Source organism: Schistocerca serialis, chromosome 2, assembly GCF_023864345.2.
Source record: "Schistocerca serialis cubense isolate TAMUIC-IGC-003099 chromosome 2, iqSchSeri2.2, whole genome shotgun sequence".
NCBI lineage: Eukaryota > Metazoa > Arthropoda > Insecta > Orthoptera > Acrididae > Schistocerca > Schistocerca serialis.
In genome coordinates, this window is record NC_064639.1 from 388,181,097 (window position 1) to 388,207,335 (window position 26,239).

General features: G+C 37.9%; 1 protein-coding gene across 11 annotated transcripts in view; it reads right to left on the reverse strand.

Moving 5' to 3' along the window:
- Window positions 1–26,239, reverse strand: part of LOC126457214 (mitogen-activated protein kinase kinase kinase kinase 5) — a 313,638-nt gene that overhangs the window by 72,331 nt on the left and 215,068 nt on the right. For all 11 annotated transcript variants that reach the window (XM_050093332.1, XM_050093331.1, XM_050093328.1 and 8 more), the window contains one exon: window positions 19,537–19,631. In XM_050093332.1, coding sequence (XP_049949289.1) covers window positions 19,537–19,631 — 95 coding nt within the window. The remainder of the gene's footprint in view (window positions 1–19,536; window positions 19,632–26,239) is intronic.

A 26,239-nucleotide genomic window follows, 5' to 3' on the forward strand; every position in this document is an offset into this window, starting at 1 on the left:
TACAGGATAAGAAGCTCATGTTCAGACTGGCATTTTTTTTTTCCTTATCCATCTACTCAAATTTTTGAAAAAAAAAAAAAAACCACAAAGCAAAAAATTTAGTGTGTATGATACTTCTTACAGTTGTCTATCAGATGCAATATGTAAGGGAAGAACACCTAGCTACCGTGGGGCTGAAGAAGAACCCTCACTTAGTAGTGATACAGGCAGACAAGGGCAATGCCACCATGGTACTGGACACAACAGACTACAACAAATAAATGGAGGACCTTCTTAGAGAACCTATTCATAGGAAACTTAAGGGTGATCTGACAGCCATGATAATCAAATCGACACAAGCACTGCTGAAGCTAACTAGAATGAACTTCAACATGGCCAAAAGCCTCATCCCGCAAGTTCACAGGCACCAAGGATATAAGGGGTACCAAACGTCGTCCACAAAGAGGAATTTCCATTTATAGTTGATAATATTAGTTCACCGTCCTACAAACTAGCAAAAGAACTGGCACTGGAGCTTCAACATCTACTGAGCCAGGGCACACGCGGATTCATATCTTTTTTGAGGGTCTTTGGTACCCCATATGTCCTTGGTACCTGTGGGATAAGTCCTTGGGTGTGTCAAATAGGTTTTCTAATAAGATCTTCCATTCGTTTGTTGTAGTCTGTTGTGTTCAGTGCCACGGTGGCATTGCTCTTGACTGCCTGTATTACTACTAAGTGAGGCTGCTTCTTCAACCACAGGATAGCATGGGATTCCTCCCTGCTGATGTTTTGTTTAAATTTTGCATCTGACAGGCAACTGTAAGAAGTGACATTTTTAAAAGGAAAGTGTGTCTTTCTGGATCTGATGGTTAGTTTTCACATTAAGTCTCTATTCACAAATGTACCAGTGTCAGACACGATGATCATCATAGAGCAACATGTGGCACCTCACATCTGCGAACTAGTACGCCACTGTTTAACAATCATCTATTTCTGGTGGTAAGGAGAATTTTATAAACAGGCAGACAGTGTAGGTGTGGTACACCCTCTCTCGACTATTGCAGCAAACATCTTCATGGAGGCATCTGAAGAAACGGCTCTCCAGTCCACAACATTACACCGATTGCTGGCTCTGATATGCTGGTGATACCTTCAACATCTAGCCACATGGGAAGGAAGAACTACAGAAGTTGCACCAACATCTCTATGAATAGCATAGTAAAATACAATTTACTATGGAGATTGAAAAGAATGGGGCGCTGCCTTTCCTTGACTTGGAAGTTCACTGAAAGCCTGATGGTAAACATGGCCACAGAGTATACAGAAAAGCCACCAGCACAGGCAGGTACCTCCACGCCTCCTCCCACCATCATCCTACACAGAAGTAGTCCACCCTTCGCACTTCAACCAGGAGGACCCACAGGATCAACAATGATGAACACCTGAAGGCGGAACTACAAAACCTCAGATCCATTTTTGGAACCAATGATTATGGCAAGAATATGACAGATAAAACTATGAAGGCAATAAGGAAGAGCCGAAGGAAGCAAAGAACATAATCCTATTACCATATGTACAAGGGGTCACTGAATGTGTGGGCAAAGTTTTTACCAAGCCGGCATCAAGCCAATCTTTCAGAGCATCTACAAAATAAAAGATGTTCTAGACTCAATGAAAGATACAGTCAACAAGCTAAAGACTACAGGAGTCAATGAAATTGATTACGAATGTGGACTGGTCTATGTAGGCAAAACGGGGCGGCTGAACCGCGCACGAACTGCAGAGCACGGAAGATATATCTGTTTGGGGCAACGCACCAGGTCGACGGTGATAGAACACAAAAATCAGTGAGATAAGGAAATAATATTCCATAAAGCCTGCGTACTGGTGAAACAGCCATTTACATTGAGGTGGAAGATTAAAGGCGATAGAAATGACCAAGCAACCCACCAACATGAATAGACATGGAGGGTATAGGCTTCCAGTGTCCTTGCTGCCAGCAATGACAATGCTATGGGAGGACAGCATGCGCAAAGCAACTCTCACAGTTGCGTGGCAGACAATAGTGGTCATATGCACACAGAGCAGACACACACTGTAGCCCACGCCTGGCAATAAGTAAACAGCGCCACCAATGGCAAAAAAACAATGTAAACACCAATCAATCACGTCTTTATCCACCAATGACAAGGAATAATATAAAGACTAATAAAGAATGCCTAACACCTGTCCTATCCTCAAGTACCCTATCAAATTACATATACAGCTTCCTCTGCTACAACTTAAGATGTAAAGTCTCTTTCATTCAACAGTCAGCTCAACACAAACCCCTGAGGAAGGCCACTTTCAATAGTGGGTGAAACATTAGACTGTCTTGTATACTGACAATGCGATCAACAGTCCAGAAGAATTTTATTAACAGTGACACTGGCTGCAGAAGCCTCTGCTTACAAGTACGTAAATATACCTGAAGGTACATGTAGTAATAACTAATAAAAAGTATTTCATGGTCAGTTGTGCCCTCCATCAGAGTTCCAGAGTTATATCAAACTGGTAAAATAAAAACAGTTGCCTGAGACTGCAATCATGTGAGTGAGTTGCGTTTGTCAGAGTTTCTATGTGTGTGTTTGTCATCTAACTTTGATGAAGGCCATACTGGCCGAAAGCTATATTTGTGGCAGTCTTTTTGTTGCGTCTATCTGCGACTCAGCATCTCTGCTATGTGGTGAGTAGCAACTTTCCTTTTCACAATATTGTGAACAGGAATTACCCTAAAAAGAAATTTTGAGTGCAAACTCATTAAAAAAAGTTCTGGAGGAATAAAAATAAGAACTTATGATCAAGGAAAATAACTACAGGCAATGTGTGACAGCAGCAACATAAGAAGCAAAATACAATTACTACCAGTTTAGCAATGATAATGACTGAAAGCATTTACTTTTTGTTTCATGCTACAGTTTGTCTCCCTGTAGAAACAGTGCATATTAAACCATGTGCACCAACAGTGTAGTTAAGCTAGTGGCATCATTGACAATCAGCACATTGTTTAGCAATACAGATTGCAGAAAATCAAGAAGTTAACACTTAGTGTATCTTAACTTTAACATGCACAATGAATGATGCTGAAAGCACATGAAAAGTTATGGATTTACTTACATATTTAAATAGGAATAACACCATCACGTTGAGTAACATAAGTTGTGCTGCAATAATTAGTTTGTGTCATGTATTTAAGCTGCAGCATGCAATAACCTCCACAGTTAGTTGCCTTTATAGCAGTTAATTTCAACTTTCATTCAACATTGTGGAATAATCATTGTAGGAAATGGACTTCATTACAAGTAGCACAAGGCGAAAATGCAGTTACAGTGGAAGCCACAAAAATTACTTTGAAGTTTTGTTATTACTATTTCTACAGCTTAATTCTCAAAATTCAGTGCAAATTATGGTGTTACAATGCTAATGTTGACTCATCTGGGTGATTCCTAACAAGAAGGTTCTATAAGGGGCACAAGAAGATTCTATAAGGGGCAGTCACACAGGTGGAAAAAAAGTACTCATTATTTCAAAAGTAATTGCCACAACCATTAGTACACGTTTCCCAGCATGAGACAGAGATGGTCAATGCCTTCATGGAAAAATGTTTGCAGTTGCTTACAGAATTATGATTGTACCCAGGTGTGCACCTCTTTGTCCAAAGCAAATAGATTGCCTTGAATGTCTTTCTTCAGGGCTCAAAAAATGAGAGGCTGTCCATTAATTATTTGAGCTCAAAATGGGGGGCTGGCAAAATCTCATTTAAAGAGGGGATAATAAAAATCTCACATCAGCTTTTTAATACATAGAATATACATTATTATAACACGCAACATTTCGTTTTATAAAATTAATCCTGATAATAGATAATATTAAAGTCTCCCCCCCCCCCCCCCAATATTTATGGCCTCTCTGAATTGTACACTTTAGACATGTGCACACCTAGGATTCCCCAATTTGAAAAAAGTTCCACACAAGCATCAGATCTCATTTGGGCAGTTCATTGCTACATTGGCTGAAATTACTGGGTGTCCAGTCAGTGAGTCAGTTGCAATACTCTGCAAAGCATATATACCTGACATTATTGTGTACAACATAAGTCTGTATCAAAACTTTTACAATATGTATGTTATGTGGCATGCTGACAAGATGAAACAAACACAACAGTGAGAAGTTATATCTTGTATGGAGGGAAGCTCAGCTTAAGTTCATCTCTTAATGATCACATAAATGAAGAAATTGAAAAGCTACATAATCATATCGTTCAAAGCAGTGGCGGCTCATGTAAAACTTTATCAATGTGCTACAATGTGCTGGTCCAGAGCCTTACAAGGATAGTAATTGTAACTAAATTGATTACATTAATTTTACATAAATAAATTAAACAGTTTATATATATTTAAATTAATCATTTAACACTGTGAGGAATAAAATAAAATAAAATGAAAATTATGATAGCAGTGGGGGTCAAACCTGAGTTGAAAAACTGCCAGTCTGTGTTTGTAAGCACTGGGCTATCATGTTATTCCGTGAGCTGCTGTTCATAAATCCCTTTCACTCTATGCGTAAATCTTTGGAGAGCATTTTACTTTTTGCTATGGCTCATTCATGCAAAATATTCTAGGATCTGGAAAGGGGCATCAACTTGCTTCTACTCACACAGTTTTATTTTATCTATAGTTTCTGTCAATGGAGTCAATGGCATTTTGGAAATCAACATACATCGTTTTGAATTCAGTCATCTGTGGCAAATGATTGACTTCAAATTAAATATTTGTTCAGAACATATCTGCCCTTCCTAAAATAGACTTTATATTCACCTAAATTACTCTTCTGTGTTGCTTCTACTGTATTTTGTACAAGCTCGGAAAAATTGTTATATACATCTGGTTGCAAAGATATTAACATATTGCTTATGGCCTTTCTTATGTAGTGGATGTCTCAAGGCTGCCTTCTGATCTCCAGGGAGTTTTTCTGTTTTCCTGGTTTTCTCAAAGATTAATTTTAGCTCATTTTTCATTCTTGGTAGAGATGGTTTTAAAAGTTCTGCTGCAACAGAGTCTTCTCCGCTAGCTTTTTAAGGTCTCAATAACTTCAATTTCTTTAATAGTTGGGGATAAATCTTCTACTAGATTCTAAGTCCTAGAGCTTATGAATTGGTTCTGGACAAGATGACGATTAAAATATTTTGCAAGTTTTTTGAAATTTTCAATGATATGTAAGGCAAAACAGCGATCCTCATACCACGCCCCTCTTGTTGTTTGATTTGCATTTGAAGCAGAGCTAACTCTTTAAATCTTGCTTTCTCTTCCAAAAAACTAAAAAAAAAGAGCCTCTTTAGCAGATCACAAAACACTTTCATACTAAATTTTCTTGTAAACTCAGTTTTTCTTTTTTACCTCCATCTAGCAAATAGCCTTTTGACTTAAAAGGGTAGTAATCATAACTAAATTGAATACATTAATTTAATTACATAAATTAAACTATTACAGTATCATTAATGTTGCAAGGAATTTAAAAATTATAAATGAAAAAAATAAAATTGTTGATAGTAGCGGGGACTGAATCCAAGTTGATGACTTGCCAGTCCACTCACCTAACCACTGAGCTATCACACAGTTGCTTGAGATGCTATTCAAAAATCCCTCATACTCTATGCCTGCACAGTATGCTACACAGCTCATATAATTTCAAAGAAAAATACTGACATAGTGCTGTGAGTAAGGTGTCAATCATAACGCCAGAAGTGATGATATAACATCAACACATGCACAGTTGAAAACAGAAAACTGCGTCCCTTCTATGAGCTAACTGTAGCACAGCTGACTATCATTTGAGCACCTGACACTAGTTCTAGTTATTGTGGAGACAGGACTACAAAACATGTTCCGTTCATTTTATTTGCATACTAGCATGCATTCAAAGAGAAACGGCGTATTTCTAGTGTGATTTCTGGCATGCATTCAAACAGAAATGGCATTATTCTAGAGCAATTTCGGCTTGAATTCAAAGAGAAATGGCATAATTTTCGTGCAATATTTGCAGGGTGCTGTAGCACATTAGAACATGATAACCAGCCGTCACTATTTTCGCAGAGCCTTTCTGTCCATCTGCCGGTCTGTGTACCTGACTGTTCGTCCGAATACTCAGGGGTGCTTTATTTAAAATAAAGTGGTTTTAATCATGTGTTAAAGACACTGTTTAATGCATTTTCTAAAAATCTATCGAGTGAGGTGGTGCAGTGGTTAGCACACTGCACTCGCATTAGGGAGGACGACGGTTCAATTCTGATTTAGGTTGTCCTTGATTTCCCTTGATCTCTCCAGGCAAATGCCGGGATGGTGTGTTTGAAAGGGCACGGCCGACTTCCTCCCCCGTCCTTCCCTAATCCGATGAGACCAATGACCTCACTGTTTGGTTTCTTTTCCCAAAGAATCCAGTCCAGTCCAGTCCTAAAAATCTATGTATTACATTTTTTTCTGTGAAATCAGAGATGAATATGATGATTATGTTTAAGGTGCACTATAACAAGTTTAATTACATAAACTGTCTTGAAAGCTGCTAAATGGCAGAGAATATCAATTATTATAATGGATAACATTTTGTTTCATGAAATTAATTCTGAGCAATCTATTTTTAGTTGTCTGAAGCAAAAACATGAACATACCACACACATTTAATTGTTTAAAAATTACAGGGTAAACCACACATAAGGTGGGGAGGTGGGGGGGGGGGGGGGGGTGGAACTATCAAATCTCACAATGGAGAGAGGGGAGCCCAAATTTTAAAGAAATAACCTTATGTAATTAATGAACACCTCCTGTTGTTGTTGCTGTTGTGGTCTCCAGTCCCGAGACTGGTTTGATGCAGTTCTCCATGCTACTCTATCCTGTGCAAGCTTCTTCATCTCCCAGTACCTACCGCAACCTACATCTTTCTGAATCTGCTTAGTGTATTCATCTCTTGGTCTCCCTCTACAATTTTACCCTCCATGCTGCCCTCCGATACTAAAATGGTGATCCCTTGATGCCTCAGAACATGTCCTACCAACCGATCCCTTCTTCTAGTCAAGTTGTGCCACAAACTCCTCTGCTCCACAGTTCTATCCAGTACCTCCTTGTTAATTACATGATCTACCCATCTAATCTTCAGCATTCTTCTGTAGCACCACACTCCTAAAGCTTCTATTCTCTTCTTGTCTAAACTATTTATTTTCCATGTTTCACTTCCATACATGGCTACACTCCATAAAAATACTTTCAGAAACGAGTTCGTTACACTTAAACCTAGACTCAATGTTAAGAAATTTCCCTTCTACAGAAACACTTTCCTTGCCATTGCCAGTCTACATTTTATATCCTCTCTACTTTGACCATCATCAGTTATTTAGCTCCCCAAATAGCAAAACTCCTTTACTACTTTAAGTCTCATTTCTTAATCCAATTCCCTCAGCATCACCCGACTTAATTCGACTACATTCCATTATCCTCGTTTTGCTTTTGTTGATGTTCATCCTATATCCTCCCTTCAAGACACTATCCATTCCGTTCAACTGCTCTTCTAAGTCCTTTGCTCTGTCTGACAGAATTACAATGTCATCGGCGAACCTCAAAGTTTTTATTTCTTCTCCTTGGATTTTAATTCCAACTCTGAATTTTTCTTTTGTTTCCTTTACTGCTTGCTCAATATACAGATTGAATAACATCAGGGATAGGCTACAACCCTGTCTCACTCCCTTCCCAACCACTGCTTCCCTTTCATGCCCCTCAACTCTTATAACTGCCATCTGGTTTCTGTACAAATTGTAAATAGACTTTCGCTCCCACTATTTTACCCCTACCGCCTTCAGAATTTGAAAGAGAGATTCCAGTCAACATTGTCAAAAGCTTTTTCTAAGTCTACAAATGCTAGGAATGTAGGTTTGCCTTTCCTTAATCTATTTTCTAAGATAAGTCATATTGCCTCACGTGTTCCAATATTTCTACGGAATCCAAACAGATCTTCCTCGAGGTCGGCTTCTACCAGTTTTTCCATTCATCTGTAAAGAATTCGTGTTAGTACTTTGCAGCTGTGACTTATTAAACTGATAGTTCGGTAATTTTCACATCTGTGAACACCTGCTTTCTTTGGGATTGGAATTATTAAATTCTTCTTGAAGTCTGAGGGTATTATGCCTGTCGCATACATCTTGCTCACCAGATGGTAGAGTTTTGTCAGGACTGGCTCTCCCAAGGCTATCAGTAATTCTAATGGAATGTTGTATACTCCCGGGGCCTTGTTCCGACTTAGATCTTTCAGTGCTCTGTCAAACTCTTCACGCAGTATCATATCTTCCATTTCATCTTCATCTACATCCTCTTCCATTTCCATAATATTGTCCTCAGGACCATTGCTCTTGTATAAACCCTCTATTTACTCCTTCCACCTTTCTGCTTTCCCTTCTTTGCTTAGAACTAGGTTTCCATCTGAGCTCTTGATATTCATACAAGTGGTTCTCTTTTCTCCAAAGGTCTCTTTAATTTTCCTGTAGGCAGTATCTATCTTACCACTAGTGAGATAAGCCTCTACATCCTTACATTTGTCCTCTAGCCATCCCTGCTTAGCCATTTTGCACTTCCTGTTGATCTCATTTCTGAGACGTTTGTATTCATTTTTGCCTCCTTGATTTACTGCATTTTTATATTTTCTCCTTTCATCAGAGACAGCAAAGGACTTGGAAGAGCAATTGAATGGAATGCACATTGTCTTGAAAGGAGGATATAAGATGAACATCAACAAAAGCAAAATGAGGATAATGGAATGTGGTCGAATTAAGTTGGGTGATGCTGAGGGAATTAGATTAGAGAATGAGACACTTAAAGTACTAAAGGAGTTTTGCTATTTGGGGAGCAAAATAACTTATGATGGTCGAAGTAGAGAAGATATAAAATGTAGACTGGCAATGACAAGGAAAGAGTTTCTGAAGAAGAGAAATTTGTTAACATCGAGTATAGATTTAAGTGTAGGAAGTCGTTTCTGAAAGTATTTGTATGGAGTGTAGCCATGTATGGAAGTGAAACATGAACGATAAATAGTTTGGACAAGAAGAGAATAGAAGCTTTCGAAACGTGGTGCTACAGAAGAATGCTGAAGATTAGATGGGTAGATCACATAACTAATGATGAAGTATTAAATAGAATTGGGAAAAAGAGGAGTATGTGGCACAACTTGACAAAAAGAAGGGACCGGTTAGTAGGACACGTTCTGAGACATCAAGGGATCACAAATTTAGCATTGGATGGCAGCGTGGAGGGTAAAAATCGTAGAGGGAGACCAAGAGATGAATACACTAAGCAGATTCAGAAGGATGTGGGTTGCAGTAAGTACTGGGAGATGATGAAGCTTGCACAAGATAGGGTAGCATGGAGAGCTGCATCAAACCAGTCTCAGGACTGAAGACCACAACAACAACAACAACAACAACAACAACAACAACTCCTTTCATCAATTAAATTCAATATTTCTTCTGTTACCCAAGGATTTCTACTAGCCCTCGTCTTTTTACCTACTTGATCCTCTGCTGCCTTCACTACTTCATACCTCAAAGCTACCCACTCTTCTTCTACTGTATTTCTTTCCCCCATTCCTGTCAATTGTTCCCTTATACTCTCCCTGAAATTCTGTACAACCTCTGGTTTAGTCAGTTTATCCAGGTCCCTTCTCGTTAAATTCCTACCTTTTTGCAGTTTCTCCAGTTTTAGTGTACAGTTCATAACCAATAGATTGTAGTCAAGAGTCCACATCTGCCCCTGGAAATGCCTTTCAATTTAAAACCTGATTCCTAAATCTCTGCGTTACCATTATATAATCTATCTGAAACCTACCAGTGTATCCAGGCCTCTTCCACGTATACAACCTTCTTTCATGATTCTTAAACCAAGTGTTAGCTATGATTAAGTTATGCTCTGTGCAAAAGTCTACCAGGCGGCTTCCTCTTTCATTTCTTACCCCCCAATCCATATTCACCTAGTACGTTTCCTTCTCTCCCTTTTCGTACTATCGAATTACAGTCACCCATGACTATTAAATTTTCATCCCCTTCACTATCTGAATAATTTCTTTTATCTCATCATACATTTCATCAATTTCTTTGTCATCTGCAGAGCTAGTTGGCATATAAACTTGTACTACTACACCTCCTATGAAATCAATTGGGTGAGATTGGAACTGTATGAAGGATGTGTAAGGGCTTCCCCATGAAACTCCTGCAGCGTAGTCTAAACACCACGTGGGTGGGCATTTTGGTGGCATATTTTTTCCACTATGCTGCAGAAGTTTGCTGGGAAGCCTTTACACATCCTCCATACAGTCCTAATCCCTCCCCATGCAAGTTCCATATTTCTTGAGCAATGCTGAAAGACATTCATGGCTGTCAATTTGTTTCAGACAAAGAGATGCATGCCTGGGAACTATCAAGGCTCAGAAGGCAACTGCAAATGTTTTTCCATTAAAGTTTTCACCACCTTTTCTCACAGTAAGATAATTGTATTAATAGTTATGGTGATCACTTTTGAAACAAAACACAGTTTACTTACTTTTTTCTAGCTGTCTCATTTTCATTTGAATGCCACTTACGGTAGTAAAGGTAACACTTAATCCTCAAATTTGATTTGGTTTATTGGTTGACATTATCTGCAGTATTCTGCAACACAGAGCTTACAGATCAGTTTTAGCAGTTCGTTCTGCATTGTAGTACAAAAGCCTGAAAATGTGTATTAGGAGCTACATACATACTGTGACTCATCTACTTAACTCTTCATTTATCAAACACCACTAATAAAACATTTCTAAAAAAATTTCAGCGTTAACCACTCAGCGGACTTTGAAGTACAGCAAATTCTAAAGGGCTCCCTATAAATGTTCCAAAATATGGGAAAGTAGACGATAAATTTAAATGAATGGCACAACCGAGAACTAACTAGAGGAGGTCCCGTGGCTTGCTTTCATCAGTTTGGCGGTTAGAGTAAAAATGCAGTTTAATTGTTAATGTTAACTGTTCTGCTTCTCAAGGAATGGGGGAGGACATACAGTGTGGAACAGAGGAAATTTTATTTTACAGTAAGCTAGAGTATTTCTAAGTGTTTTCGGCTAATATTAAATTAATGAGAAGATTCTACCATATAATAGCAAACTGGCACAAGAGTGATGCACAATGGAGAGTCACTGTAAAATGAATTTTATAAAAGAAGTGGTAGTGTGATTACTGAAGATTGGTTGGTTGGTTGGTTTTGGGGGAAGGAGACCAGACAGCGAGATCATCGGTCTCATCGGATTAGGGAAGGACGGGGAAGGAAGTCGGCCATGCCCTTTGAAAGGAACCATCCCGGCATTTGCCTAGAGCGATTTAGGGAAATCACGGAAAACCTAAATCAGGATGGCCGGGCGCAGGATTGAACCGTCGTCCTCCCGAATGCGAGTCCAGTGTCTAACCACTGCGCCACCTCGCTCGGTATTACTGAAGAAAATGCACTTAAGCAACATTATTAGTTCGTGTCTCAGGACTGTGTTTCAATGTCTGATGGAATTGGAATATGGCACACAATGGAATAAAAAGTAATTTAGCTTGTTTCTGAAGCTCTCAGACAGCTTTGGAATATAATGTATCACACGGCATATTGATGCCACCCTAAATTTCCGTCAGAGATTGGAATAATTGCAACAGTTGAGGTGATGAAACACACAAAGAATAGTATATGAATTATAAATTACAGCTTTCCCTCAATAAAGTGCATTCTTCTTTTCTACTGTCCACCTGCTTAGCTGAGTGGTTACGTGCTTGCCTCCCATGCAGTGGGCCTGGGTTCGATTCCCAGCCGGGTTGGTGTTTTTCTCTGCTTGGGGACTGGGTGTTTTGTTGTCCTGAGTCGCCCACTATGGTGTTGACTGACTTGCACTTGGCAGCCAAACTTCCCTGGATGGGGCCTTCCGGTCAGCAATGCCATATGATCATTTCATTTTTTTCTTTGCTAATGCCACAGTCACGTTTTATTTATGATAAGGCAACATTTCCATTAGACAACTGAAGGGATACTATGTCCCATTTCCTTTTGTCAGGCAAAAAGGAAGTCATTTCATAAAGAACACAATGGGCACAAATTCTTTGTTGAGATCTATGAACTAATAATGGCTAGATGACACCAGTTTCCTTACTAATGAGCGAATTTCAGATGAAGTCCATTTCCATGTACATCATTGTACACACAACTGTCATTACTGCAAAAAAGAAAATTCTTCTCAGCTACACAGACATCCATTAGGTAGCACCCAGGTTACAGTATATTATACTATGTCAAGCTATAAAATCATTAATTTGTTTAGTTCAACTGGAGGATGCACTGAGACTAACAATAACATCAGTCCATTATTTTGCTTCATCTGCATGAAAGTTACACAGCTACCCACACATAATCATGATAAACATGTGTTTCCACTGAAGTTGAAGCTTGCATATACTGCTTAAAACTTGGCAGAAGCCATTTATCAATTGTTTGGAAGGCACATTATATCATATTACAGGGTGTATACATGGACAAGGAAAAAAAATTCCCGGATTTCCTGGTTGAAAATACACTTTCTCCCGGATGAAAACACACTTTTTCCGTGTTAAGTGACAGTATACTTTTAATCGTCACTGTAAAACTTATCAATCCTTTGATTGTTTATGGTTTTATACACTGACGTAGAATTACCCGGCACTTTAAAAAATGAAACTAAGGGTAAAAAACACGTTTCGGAAAGATCTTTGATGTGCAGCAACATGTACGCTGCAAATTTTCGTGTTACGAAAGTATGAACTCGAATTCCACCAAATACCGCATGTTACTTTCCAAAGTATTGAAATCGAGATTGTGACATGCTTTCGTAAGCGAGTCACACCTCATGTCGTGTGATCTCGCCAGCTGATGACAGCATAGGAGACGTGATGTAGTCAGCCAACAGCAAGATCACTCTTAAGTAGCACGAACACACAAATAAGGGAAGTTAATGGTTTAAATTAATATACATATTGTTGCTACAATAAAAGCAAAGCTTTCACATATAATATTGGTCTCGAAGATTAATAAGCTGCAAGAGAAGCTAAACTTCCACATATAATGTTGATCTCTTTTACGCGTGTTGCACTTTAAGATACACCACATAAATGTGCCAGTAAAATTTTTAATAACAACATAAATGTCTGATTTTCTGGGCAAGAAATTCTTCTAGATGGTCATCCCCAAAGAGTTGATTTTTAAATGAGAGTCAAACGCTCTGTGGTTTAAGAAATTCGACGTACATTCTCGCACATAGTTCATCTTGCATAAAAGGAAATTAACTTTCAAAGTAACGCTTTTCAAACCACCATCTGCAATATTTTCCTGTGACCTGTTAGAAATAGGTTTGGTTCGACAGTTGCCACAGAGCGCCAGATAACAGGTGTCACTGTACTTGCGCAGCTACAATGATGCAGGAAGGCCGTATGTTTGTACGTGTAAAACATTAAAAGATCTTGCATTAAAACTAATCTAATGTAAACAGCTGTCATGTCACGCTCATTGGAGGCAATTTGTTGTTAAGAAGCATTGCATAGTCTTCCTAAAGCCTTTGACACACTTTGCTGTTGGCAGACGCTTGTATGAGCACTGCATTTTGTTGCATACAGCGCATTTCCTTTGCGACTTAAGTTTTATTTTCGTTTTTTTTTTTTCCCCTCTTGTTCATGTTTTGTTCCTGCAGTATTATTCTGCAGAAGCGGGCTACAGTAATACTCTTTGTTAGAGTATTGGTTCTTACCAGTCAAAATCCCAAAAATTTAACTGAAAACTAAAACAATGAAAAATTCCCGGAATTCCGAAAGAATTCCCGGGTTTTTCCCGGTTTTCTCCCGGATGAAAAAATTCCCGGGTTTTTCCCGGATCTCCCGGTTGTCCTGGGTCGTATACACCCTGTATTATAGTGCCATTCCATAACTCCCACATCCCCTGACTCGATGTTTGTGACAATTCTTGGTTACACTGTAAAAGAGAAGTGTGCCATACAAATCTGCAATCATTGCTGGACTAAAATAGACAGTTAAAAAATATTTCACTGACATTCTTCAAGAAACAACAAACTAAGTATTATAGAATTCCACAATGAGTTACTTGAATCTGTCCACTGAAATGGAACGTATCTGTCTTATACACTCTTGAAGACAAAGTGTGCCATGAGTGCTATGTACAATGACACACTGAATGGCATACTTTAAACACACACTTTTATTACTGAATTTATGTTCCCAAATTCTATGTTCTATATCCACCACATTTTCCCATCACCCTTTATCATCCTAAATCATCTGCAGAACAGAAAAGTTAAGCTGAAGATGTAACAAAATATATCGGTGCTGTATATCCGTTTCTTTAATTTAACTGCAAACAAATTTAACACTGAGCATTTGGAAATACGCTGCACAATAACTGATTGAAATGAAGACCAAATCACTAATATCTTGTATACATGTTATCAGCTCCAGCTTGATTTAATGACAATGAGACAAACTGGTTGTAAATAAGCATTATATGGAAAGTTGCTACTCACCATAGAGCGTAGATGCTGAGTTGCGATAAGCACATCAAAAAGGTTCACACAATTATAGCTTTCGGCCATTAAGGCCTTTGTTAGCAATACACATACATACACACACACACACACACACAGACACACACACACATGTAAGCACAACTTGCACACACGTCTGCAGTCTCAGACAACTGAAACCACACTGCGAGCATGCAAGCAGCAGCACCATTGCATGATGGGAGTGGCGACTGGGTGGGGGTAAGGAGGAGGCTGGGGTGGGGGGTGGGAGGGGGGGGGGGAGGGGAGTGGGAGGTGAAGTGCTGCAGTTTAGATGAAGGGCAGGAAAGAAGGTGGGGTGGGGGGTGGGGTGGGGTGGGGGGTAAGTAGCAGAAAGGAGAGAAATAAAAAGAAATTAAAAGACTGGGTGTGGTGGTGAAATGACAGCTGTGAAGTGCTGGAATGGAAACAGGGAGGGGACTGGAGGACAGTGACTAACGAAAGTAGAAGTCAGGAGGGTTACAGGAACTTAGGATGTATTGCAGGGAAAGTTCCCACCTGCGCAATTTAGAAATGCTGGTGTTGGTGGGAAGGATCCATATGGCACAGGCTGTGAAGCAGTCATTGAGATGAGGGATATCATGTTTGGCTGCGTGTTCAGCAACAGGGTAGTCCACTTGTTTTTTGGCCACAGTTCACCAGTGGCCATTCATCCAGACAGACAGCTTGTTGGTTGTCATGCCAACATAGAATGCAGCACATGGCTTGCAACTTAGCTTGTGAATCACACGACTGGTTTCACATGTAGCCCTGCCTTTGGTGCGATAGGTGATGTTACTGACCGGACTGGAGCAGGTGGTGGTAAGAGGATGTATGGGACAAGTCTTGCATCTAGGTCTATTGCAGGGGTATGAGCCATGAGGTATGGGGTTGGGAGCGGGGATTGTGTAAGGATGGACGAGTATATTGTGTAGCTTCAGTGGACGGCAGAATAGCACTGTAGGAGGGGTGGGAAAGATAGTGAGCAGGACACTTCTCATTTCAGGGCACGACGAGAAGTAATCTAAACCCTAGCGGAGAATGTAATTCAGTTGCTCCAGTCCCAGATGGTACTGAGTTACAGTCAGTGAAGGCTTCAGTGAGACCCTCAGTATATTTTGAGAGGGACTGCTCGTCACTGCAGATGCGACAACCACAGGTGGCTAGGCTGTACAGAAGGGACTTCTTGGTATGGAATGGGTGGCAGTTGTCGAAGTGGAGGTATTGCTGGTGGTTAGTAGGTTTGATACGGACGGAGGTTCTGATGTAGCCATCTCAGAAGTGGAGATCAACAATGTTGTGCCTATCACGACTCAGCATCTCCGCTACATGGTGAGTAGCAACTTTCCGTCTTTAATATTGTTACATGCCATCCTGGATTTTCCATTGTTTGAATGAAGCATTATATGGGTCATACAAGTTACTTGTATTGTGTTCGCAAAAAATAAAGTGGTTTGAACTGTACCTCAAAGCAAATATTTTGTCCCAGAAATTTCTGTGTTCATCTACAGACTATGTTTAGAATTAATTGGCATATAGCACTGTGGATTAGTACAAGATAAATCAAAGCAATAAATTTTAATCTACATCTGCATCTACATGGATACTCTGCAAATCACATTTAAGTGCCTGGCAGGGGGTTCATCAAACCACCTTCAGAATAATTCTCTATTATTCCACTATCAAGCAGCGTGCAGAAAAAACAAACATCTACATCTTTCTGTGCAAGCTCTAATTTCCCTTATTTTATTACGATGATCGTTTCTCCCTATGTAGGTCAGCTACAACAAAATATTTTCACATTTGGAGGAGAAAGTTGGAGATTGAAATTTCATGAGAAGATTCCACTGCAATGAAAAAGCCTTTGTTTTAATGGTGTCCATCCCAAATCCTGCAATATGTCTATGACACCCACTCCCCTATTTCAGGATAATATGAATCATGCTGCTCTTCACTGAACTTCCTCAATGTACTCTGTTAATCCTATTTGGTAAGGATCCCAGACAACATAGCAGTACTCCAAAAGACGACAGACAACCGTAGTGTAGGCAGTCCCATTAGTAGTGCTATTACAGCTTCTAAGTGTTCTGCCAATAAAAAACAGTCTTTGGTTTGCCCTCCCCACATTTTCTTTGTGCTCATTCCAATTTAAGTGGCTCATAACTGTAATCCCCATTATTTAACTGAATTATTTATCATGTAACCAAAGTTTAACGGATTCCTTTTAGCACTAATGTGAATGATATCACACTTTTTGTTATTTAGGCTCAATTGCCAATTTTTGCCGCATTCAGATATCTTTTCTAAATCATTTTGCAATTTGTTTTGATCTTCTGATGAGTTTACTAGACGATAAAATGGCAGCACCATCTGCAAACAACATAAGATGGCTGCTCAGATTGTCTCCTAAAACGTTTATATAGATAAGAAAGAGCAGAGGACCTATAACATTACCTTGGGGAATGCCAGAAATCACTTCTGTTTTACTTAATGACTTTCCATCAGTTACTATGAACTGTGACCCCTCTGACAGGAAGTCTGAATCCAGTCACATAACTGAGATGCTATTCCTTAAGCACGCAATTTCACTGCAAGCCATTTGTGTGGTACAGTGTCAAAAGCCTTTGGAAATCTATAAATATGGAATTAATTTGAAATCCCTTGTCAGTAACACTCGACACTTTGTGTATGTAAAGAGCTAGTTGTGTTTCACAAGAACAATGTTTTTTAAATCCACACTGACTGTGTGTCAATAGACCATTCTCTTCCAGGTAATTCGTAATGTTTGAATACAATATATGTTCCAAAATCCTGTTGCATATCGATGTTAATAATACAGGCCTGTAATTTAGTAGATTACTCCTTCTACCTTTCTTGAATACTGGTGTGAGCTGTGCAACTTTCTAGTCTTTGGGTACGGATCTTTCGTCGAGAGAACGGTTGTATTTGATTGTCAAGTGTGGAGCTATTGCATCAGCATACTTTAAAAGGAACCTAATTGGTATAAAATCTGGACCGGAATACTCACTTTTATTAAGTGATTTAAGTTGCATACATATACACATACATTAATCCTTGTTCCACAGATCATGAATACGACATTTCATAATGATGTGGAACGTGTCACTTTAAAATAAATTTTCTTTACACAAAATAATTAATTTTTTACTTATTATTATTATTATTTTACAGTTACTACTTCATACCTAAGAATTTATCTATTGAGTACTTGATAATATCTATTTCTAAGTTACTCATGTTGGCAGCTGTTCCTGATTCAAAATTCTGGAATATTTACTTTGTCTTCTTTAGTGATGGAATTTTGAAAGGCTGTGTATAGTAACTCTGCTTTCACAGTAGTCATTGATAGTATTTGCATTGCTATCGCACAGAGAAGGCATCAGCTGTGTCTTGCTGTTATCATATTTTACATATGACCATAATCTCTTTGGATTTTCTGCCAGATGATAGAGAGATTGTTTCAATTCAAAATGCCCATATGTAAGTATCAGCTGACTGCAGAAGTCAAACATTCCCAGAAACTGTATTACGCATGAAGGATGAAGCTCAGAAGCAGCTCATCAAGCAACTCTCAGTGGCATTGCATTTCAGTCTATTTAAAAACACATGAATTACATGCAGAGAACTAACAATACCAGAGAAGGAAAGTTGCTACTCACCACATAGTGGAGATGCTGAGCTGCAATAGGCACAACAAAAAAATTCACACAATTATAGCTTTAGGCCATTAAGGCCTTTGTCAGCAGTTGACACACACACACACACACGCACACACGCGCACACACACACACACACACACACACACACACACACACACACACACACACACACACACAAATGCAACTTGCACACACATCTGCAGTCCCAGAGAACTGAAACTACACTCTGGGACTGCAGACGTGTGTGTGTGTGTGTGTGTGTGTGTGTGTGTGTGTCTACTGCTGACAAAGGCCTTAATGGCCGAAAGCTATAATTGTGTGAATCTTTTTGTTGTGCCTATCGCAACTCAGCATCTCCACTATATGGTGAGCAGCAACTTTCTTTCCCTGGATTTTCCATTGGTTGATGCAGAGAACTAAATTACACATACAACTGTTCTTACACTATGGCAAGCAATGTGACAACTTGCTCCTTTTTCATACATATAAATCAACTGCTCTAAACAGTAAATTTTGAACCAAAATGAAGTACACCAGTAGACTGCATTTTTTATGTTTCTTGGACAGCAGGTTCAAATAAAGGAATGCTTTTCTGACAATATGATAGTGAAACATAAAATTGTAAATTAAAACAAAGGCATTATCATTCTGCACATGCTGAAAAGCAATAGGTCAAAATGCTCAAGCTATAAATCAGTCATTGTAACATAACAAATATGTGTCACTTCAGGGTAAAATACTTGCACACTAACTATACTAGTTCATAGCTATGGGAGTTAATAGTTAATCAGTTCAATTATATTCTTGTTTTTAATTTGACTCTAATGTTTTAATGACAGCATTCATCTCACAATAAAAGATGCCAGTTTTGAATTACTTACATCATGTGACAGTGAAACATAGGGCTCATTATACAAAATTTGTGAAAGAGGAAAGGTCAAGGAAACTGAACAGAAGATTCTTCTTATCACCTGGCAAATTTCACAGTTATTCAGACCATACCATGTACACCTCATCTAGTCCTATTATTTCAATAGCTTAAAGTAAACCATTTCAACACCTTAAATAAAAAGCATACAGACATGCAGAATGGTAAGCACTAGCTCTAAAACTCACAGAAAAGAGACCCCATTATTTGAAATTATGCAAATGGAGGTCCATTTTGATATAAGAATACAACATGACAAGTATATTATTATCTAAATATGTACTCGACAGTTACCTGGGAACTGGTTGAAGAAATTCATGTTCCGATGTATATCACAGTGGTGCTCATGGCTAGGAGCGTGGGAGGTTTCCCCTACAGGCAAGGTAGCCCTGTAAAAATTCAAAAGTAGCTTTATTTAAAAGTGGCACATCCAAACGATGAAAACTAAACATAAAATTAATTTTGAAGTGCAAAACACACACACACACACACACACACACACACACACACACACACACACACACACAAAAACAGGGAGAGGGGGGGGGGCAGGTTGAAGAGAGGAACAGAGGAAGATAGGAATACTATTCACCTTAGGCTAGATTCACTAGTGCTGTATTATCATATACAGAAACAGTAGGAAATAACGATGAACACGTGGAAATTATATGGAAACTCCATTCCACTTTCAGAGAAAAAAAAGAAACATTTTTGTTTCAGGGTTTAACACCAAATACAGTAGGAAATTATCTGTCAGGACACGTGTTCACAACAAGAATTTCTAGCAAGAGGTAAATAAATGGGTGACTGGGTGACCTACAACATGGAGGTGGCGATGAATTTCATAACTTTTGGCAATTTTTTTCATACACACTGGTGCAGTGTATGTTCCCACCTCTCCCCATCCATATATGAGGGTATGTCACGCATCCAGGAACATTGTCGACCACAATCATTTTGGTGGTCCACGTACTACCTTGGACAGGCATAATGTTGCATGGGCATACTGACTTCCAACTCACTGAACACAGTACTCTCACTGGTCAATGTTATTGTAATATTGTATTCCTTCCTAATTTGCATATTTTCATGGATGCATTCAGCCATGACATCCTTCTAATCGATGATTATCCATGACCACATCAAACTGCGCAGGTAGAGGAGCCATCTGAACAAGAGGATATTCAGCGAACGGACTGACCTGTCCATTTCTCTGACTTAAATGCCATCAAGTTCATGTGGGATGCAATGGGGAGATGTACTGCAGCACATCAACGTGCACCAGTGACCATCCAGCAGTTGTCAACCATGCTGTGGAGGAGTGGAACTTTGTGCCCAGTATGGGGACACATTGCACAGTATGCATTGCTATCCACTATCATCACACACCCTATTAAGAACCACATTCTGCCTTGGGTAATGTCGATGGGACCATCATAAATCACAATGACTTCAGTGTAACTATTATGTTTGAATAAAAGTTTCATTTCTGTTCATATCATTGCATATTTCTTTCATTTATCTTCTGTACTATACTGTAATAGTTCTTTCCATATGTGGTCCAAGTTTCATCAAGTTACGTAATTTGGCAGTAATACTTCATGCTAAAGTTACTCTGGTCCGTCAGCTTCCCATACCACTGCTTAAGTTGAACAAGACAATTTGTAGAGTGTGCAATTTCCATAACTGTCAATAAAACGACTAACTTTCAACCATCTTTGAGCATCCCAAGAGCATTTACAACTGTCACAGTGAAGGCTTGTAATGTTCTTCAAAATGCTGAGCTAAGATAAGAATTGCTTGATGAGACAAATCGTGATACGACTACATTTGTGGACCCATTCATGAGCAGTATTAGGTAGCTTGTAATAAAACATTACCAGAAATAAACTCAGTACTTACTCTGTTTCAGATGAAAAATTTTGTTGCATTAATGTGAAAAGTGTACAATTTGCATACAGTCAATGAACTTAATTCTTCAATATTCAGTTGTATAGCCACAGGATTGACCTTCCTTCACCAAAACAATTAAGGCTGTAGAATCAATACTGCGTTATAAATTCATTTAAACATGAAACGCACAACTGTCACGCTCATCTGCTCAGAGCCAACAACTGCCACGTAATTCTGACTTGAAGGCCACATAACTCTGACTTGTAGACATGTTAAAGCGTAGCCCTCAGTGAAAATGGTGCACAGTCTGATTGCCAGTTCACCAAGAGAATACTTGTGATACATCTGGCTGTCAGTCTGGTTGTTTTCTCATAACAGCTTATCAGTAAAACTCCATATGAACAGGTCCAGTTCAAGAATATTTTTCCGCACAAGAAACATATATCATTTTGTGATACTCCCCCTCCTTTAACATTAGTTTCCTTTCCTTGGGCTCTTTCTAAGACATTTAAAAATAATTATTATCTTGTGATCATGGAAATGGGTTTTTCTTTCTTTTAATATAAGCACTGCAGATGTATTCCTCTGCAATCAGTGGTAGTTTTTGTTACTAAGTATGGTACAATTTGTACACAAGTTCTGCAATTGGGCACCTGTCAGATTGGTTCCACATGCAGTGTTTTGTGTTGATTGGAAGTTAAACCAGCAAATCTAGTGATTCGAGACATGATGGATGTGCTTATCAGAGACAATGAGCCCAAGAAAGAAACTTGTGAAATGTCATGTGCTAACAAGTTGTTTTCTCGTCACTTGATGTGGAAAAAAAACAACACAGGGTTCATTCATCAAACTAAAAATATTTAGGTCTTTCTTATCAGACAAATGACGGCACACAAAAACCTGAAAAAGAGTCAACACAATGATGTAGCTGAAGAGGATTGGCAGCTGTATCAACATTAACAACTTGTAAGAATTCCAAACAAGAGAATTCTGTACAAATAATCTGGTTTTGTCATCGAAGGAACTAGACATAACAATTGTATTTTTTCATTATCATCACAAATGGTAAATACAGTTTTTTCTATTAATCTGAAATATCTGAGATGGTTTCCTGATGGTTTACATTTTTAATAAACATATATCAAATATCCACTTCATCTAAAAAATTAACCAGTTGCACAATCATTTACATTGAACATCCATTACCAAAATAATATTTATTCTGCTAAAAGCTGAGATTGGTATCTACAAATAGTAGCTCTACACAAAACAAACAAGTTTAAGGAGACAATCTCAAAATATACTGATCTTTTAATGGAATTGCAGAAACAACTACCAAAGGAGGTTCCTACTCTAGCTATGATAAAGTAAGGCTCTGATGAGATTCTGTAATAATATTTAAAATTCAATAATGTGTTAGTGTACACACTAGAAATATTTGAATTCCAAAGTGCACAAATTGATTCCCTTAGCACATGTTTCTCCATGCTCTGTGTTGTTGATTTGAGCTGGCAATGTACATGATATTATTGGACTGCTAGTATGACTATTACAGATGATTTTGCAAGAAATATTCATGAAGTTCTAAAATACTGCAGCTATATTCATAATCTCTAAATATAGTGTGTGTCCAAATTGGGTGATAGGGGCAATTACAGATACGATTGCATCAAACATTTCATTGTCTAAGAGCTTCAAGGAGAACTTCTGAGTTGTCATATTAAATATCTGAAATCATTTTTCTTTCTGGGATATTGCATGTTATTGAATATACACAAAAACTGTTTACCACAGAAAACTATGACAATAATCCTGAATAAAAATATCTTAAATCAAATGAAATTTTATAAAAGAAACTTGGATTCTAAAATTTCAGTTTTTATTTCTAGTAGAAATGAAACAGTTTACATTCGTTCTGGATGAGCAACATTCAATTTCAGATAGCTCTTATGGTGCACAATTACCGTATTTGGTAGCAGCATTCATGTCAAACTCTAAGTATTTGTACTGGAACATTTTGTCCATTAACGTCTGTATTGAATATCTTGATATGAAATACTGCTTGACTTTCTTAACTATAACATACAGTATGCATCAGAAGATTAGTGTGCACAGAAAGGTGAGGCTTCTTTGACAAAAGGAGAAATAAAGTTTGTACTTTTACATACAACCCAAAGTCTAAATCACAAATATTTTACTGTCTACTTTAGGTCAAATTAGGCCATTTTCAGATCTAAAATACGAAAGAAAGGGTAACAATCATTAGCATTCATTGACAATATACACTTGCTGTTCTAATTTTAACTGTGATTGTGGTTGTTGTTGTTGTTGTGGTCTTCAGTCCTGAGACTGGTTTGATGCAGCTCTCCATGCTACTCTATCCTGTGCAAGCTTCTTCATCTACCAGTACCTACTGCAGCCTACATCCTTCTGAATCTGCTTAGTGTATTCATCTCTTGGTCTCCCTCTATGATTTTTACTCTCCACGCTGCCCTCCAATACTATTGTGGTTGACAGGCCATAAACAGAATTACTGCTTGTTGTGGAAATTCACAATTCACTTTGATAAGTAATTTGTTTCAACAACAAAAATGGCAAAATTTAGAAACATTCAACTCAACAAACTGAGAAAATACAATCAGAATAATTTGATGAACTAATGCTGTAAATATTAACAAATCATAATAGAATAAAAAGAACAAAAAGACATGTTTACCTATGTGACTCAAAGTAAGTGGCAATAGGACATTTATAGAACATACTGTCCTCCCCATATTTGAAACCTGAAGTTGCCCTAATCGGCCAAACTTATTCAATACAATGAAAAATAATTCATAAAACTGGAATGTGTCACACTTTGTACCAAGAAAACTTCTTAAAACGATTAAATATTTTGCATATGTAAAGTTAAGAAATACGTTGCTTGCAAATGTTAAACAAGAACCCAAACAATATTTCAAAACTATGTAAGCAATCCAAAATGGTAAATCATTGTTTACTACTGCAACAAATGGGTCTTGGTTGAGTCTTAACCCGAGCTGCACTACTGATACCACAGTGATGGACTTTGAGTATACATCATATTAATTAACCCCAATTCTAGCGTCCATGAAGGCTGGGATTGATTTTATCAGATGACCACAGTAATAAACTCCTGTCATTTCAATACCATTAAAACTAAAAGGAAATGCCATAAAAATAGATTGTCACAATAAACACATTCTGTTTTTTAACTATACTACAGTAGAAGCATTTTTGGTGCATCTAACATCACATTGTTACTCAAAGCAGAAAAAAAGAATGGAAACACTAAAATGAAATGAAATGAAACATTGATGAGCTGGAGAAACTCTCTTTCATGCACTTGGAATGGGGAGTCCATTTATTTGTTCCTACCCTTATTTTCACATGATGCATTCAGTCCAAGGTGGCGGAGATAGTGGTCTTGTTTACATGAGGTGTGCTTGCTTGTGTGAATGAACGTGTGTTTGTTTCCTTTCCTGAAGGAGGCTTTGGCTGAAAGCTTTTGTCCCTGGCTGCAGCTCCATGTGTCATCTTTACGATGAGTAACAATGTGTCTTTTCCTTATACTGTTGATATTCCAACATGTTTGAGCAGTTAATAAATTTATTTGTGAAGAAAATAACCAGTACACTTTATTATGAATTCACTAAAAATGGTGACTTTGTTGTTATTCACTATTTCCTTGGCATGTAATTTGCTCCAGTGACAAAAATTTTAAAAGTGCAAAATTTAACTACTACTGCACCACTAACTGACAAAATGCAATAACAGTAATTAGATGAACTGACGCCATAAATATCTACAAACAATAAAAGAATTAAATTATCCAAGACAGGATGGACTAAAATCACCAAAGATACACATTTACTTATGCTGGAACTCAAAACCATGCTGTAGTTACTACACAGACATTAAGAAAGCATACATGAAATGAACAGAATAAAATATAATTAATTTTGAGTATTAATTCTGGCAAATGTTGGCTTCAAATGGAAAATCTATTGTAATTTATATTTTAACATAATGAGGATGTGACTCACAAGGTCATTCATGGTGTAACTAGTTGATACCATACTTTTACAAAAGTAAGTGTTAACGGTTAGATTTTTTGGCAACTTATGATCATTCATTGAACTGAGATAAACCTTCCACAAAAGAAGACATGTGATAAGGCAATGCAAAGCAGCATGGAACAAGAAACTTGAGTCAGTCAGGGCATTCTGGGTTTGAATCTCAGTCTGTCACAAAGTTTTAATCTGCCATTAAGTTTACTCAATAACTGTTGGCATAATTATGTACTCTGTTCCATCACACAATTTTTTTATATTTGGGAAATCATAGATTGTTTTGTTTTTCATGTTAAACCACTTGCAGAAAATTTTAAAATCAACAATTTTAATTTTAGGAAGACTGATGTAATTTGTATTTATTTTGGTACACACAGAGCTTGTAGATTACAAGACATTGTAACACTGTTCAACATGCATTTCAAAGAAATGTTGACAGCATAGTTCCAACAGATGAACTCAGTTAAGGTTCATGACAAATTTACTATAATATCCAGAACTCTCCCTTCAAGCATGGCAGAGATTAAATATTTCTTAATTCTATCCATAGTGGCTATTTTTAGAGATATGACTGACAAACATAATCAAATATGAAGGAAATAACATTATCCTTAAGTTGTAAACAAAATTCTGTTTACATCACTACACATTTTTATCCCTGAATGCTCTTCTTCAGGTGCTTAACATATTATTTTGTCATTATTTTTCACTCAGCAGTTCCTAGTGGCCTCCTTCAGTTAGCAGTTGTTAAGAACTGAAGTACGTATAATTTACATTGTAAAAACATAATTATCAAAAATGTTAACCGTTATTAGGAAAATCTAAAGTAATGTGTAATTCAGTGGTTTTACACCATCAATCACTGTAGTCTCACAATGACAAAATAACATGTCAAATAACTGAAGATGGGCCTTCAGGACTTAAGATATATAGGGCTTTAAGCAAAAATTATGACTGTGACTAAAGACTAATTTTCTTTCCTTCATATTTTATGAATATCAGTCAGTCTTACC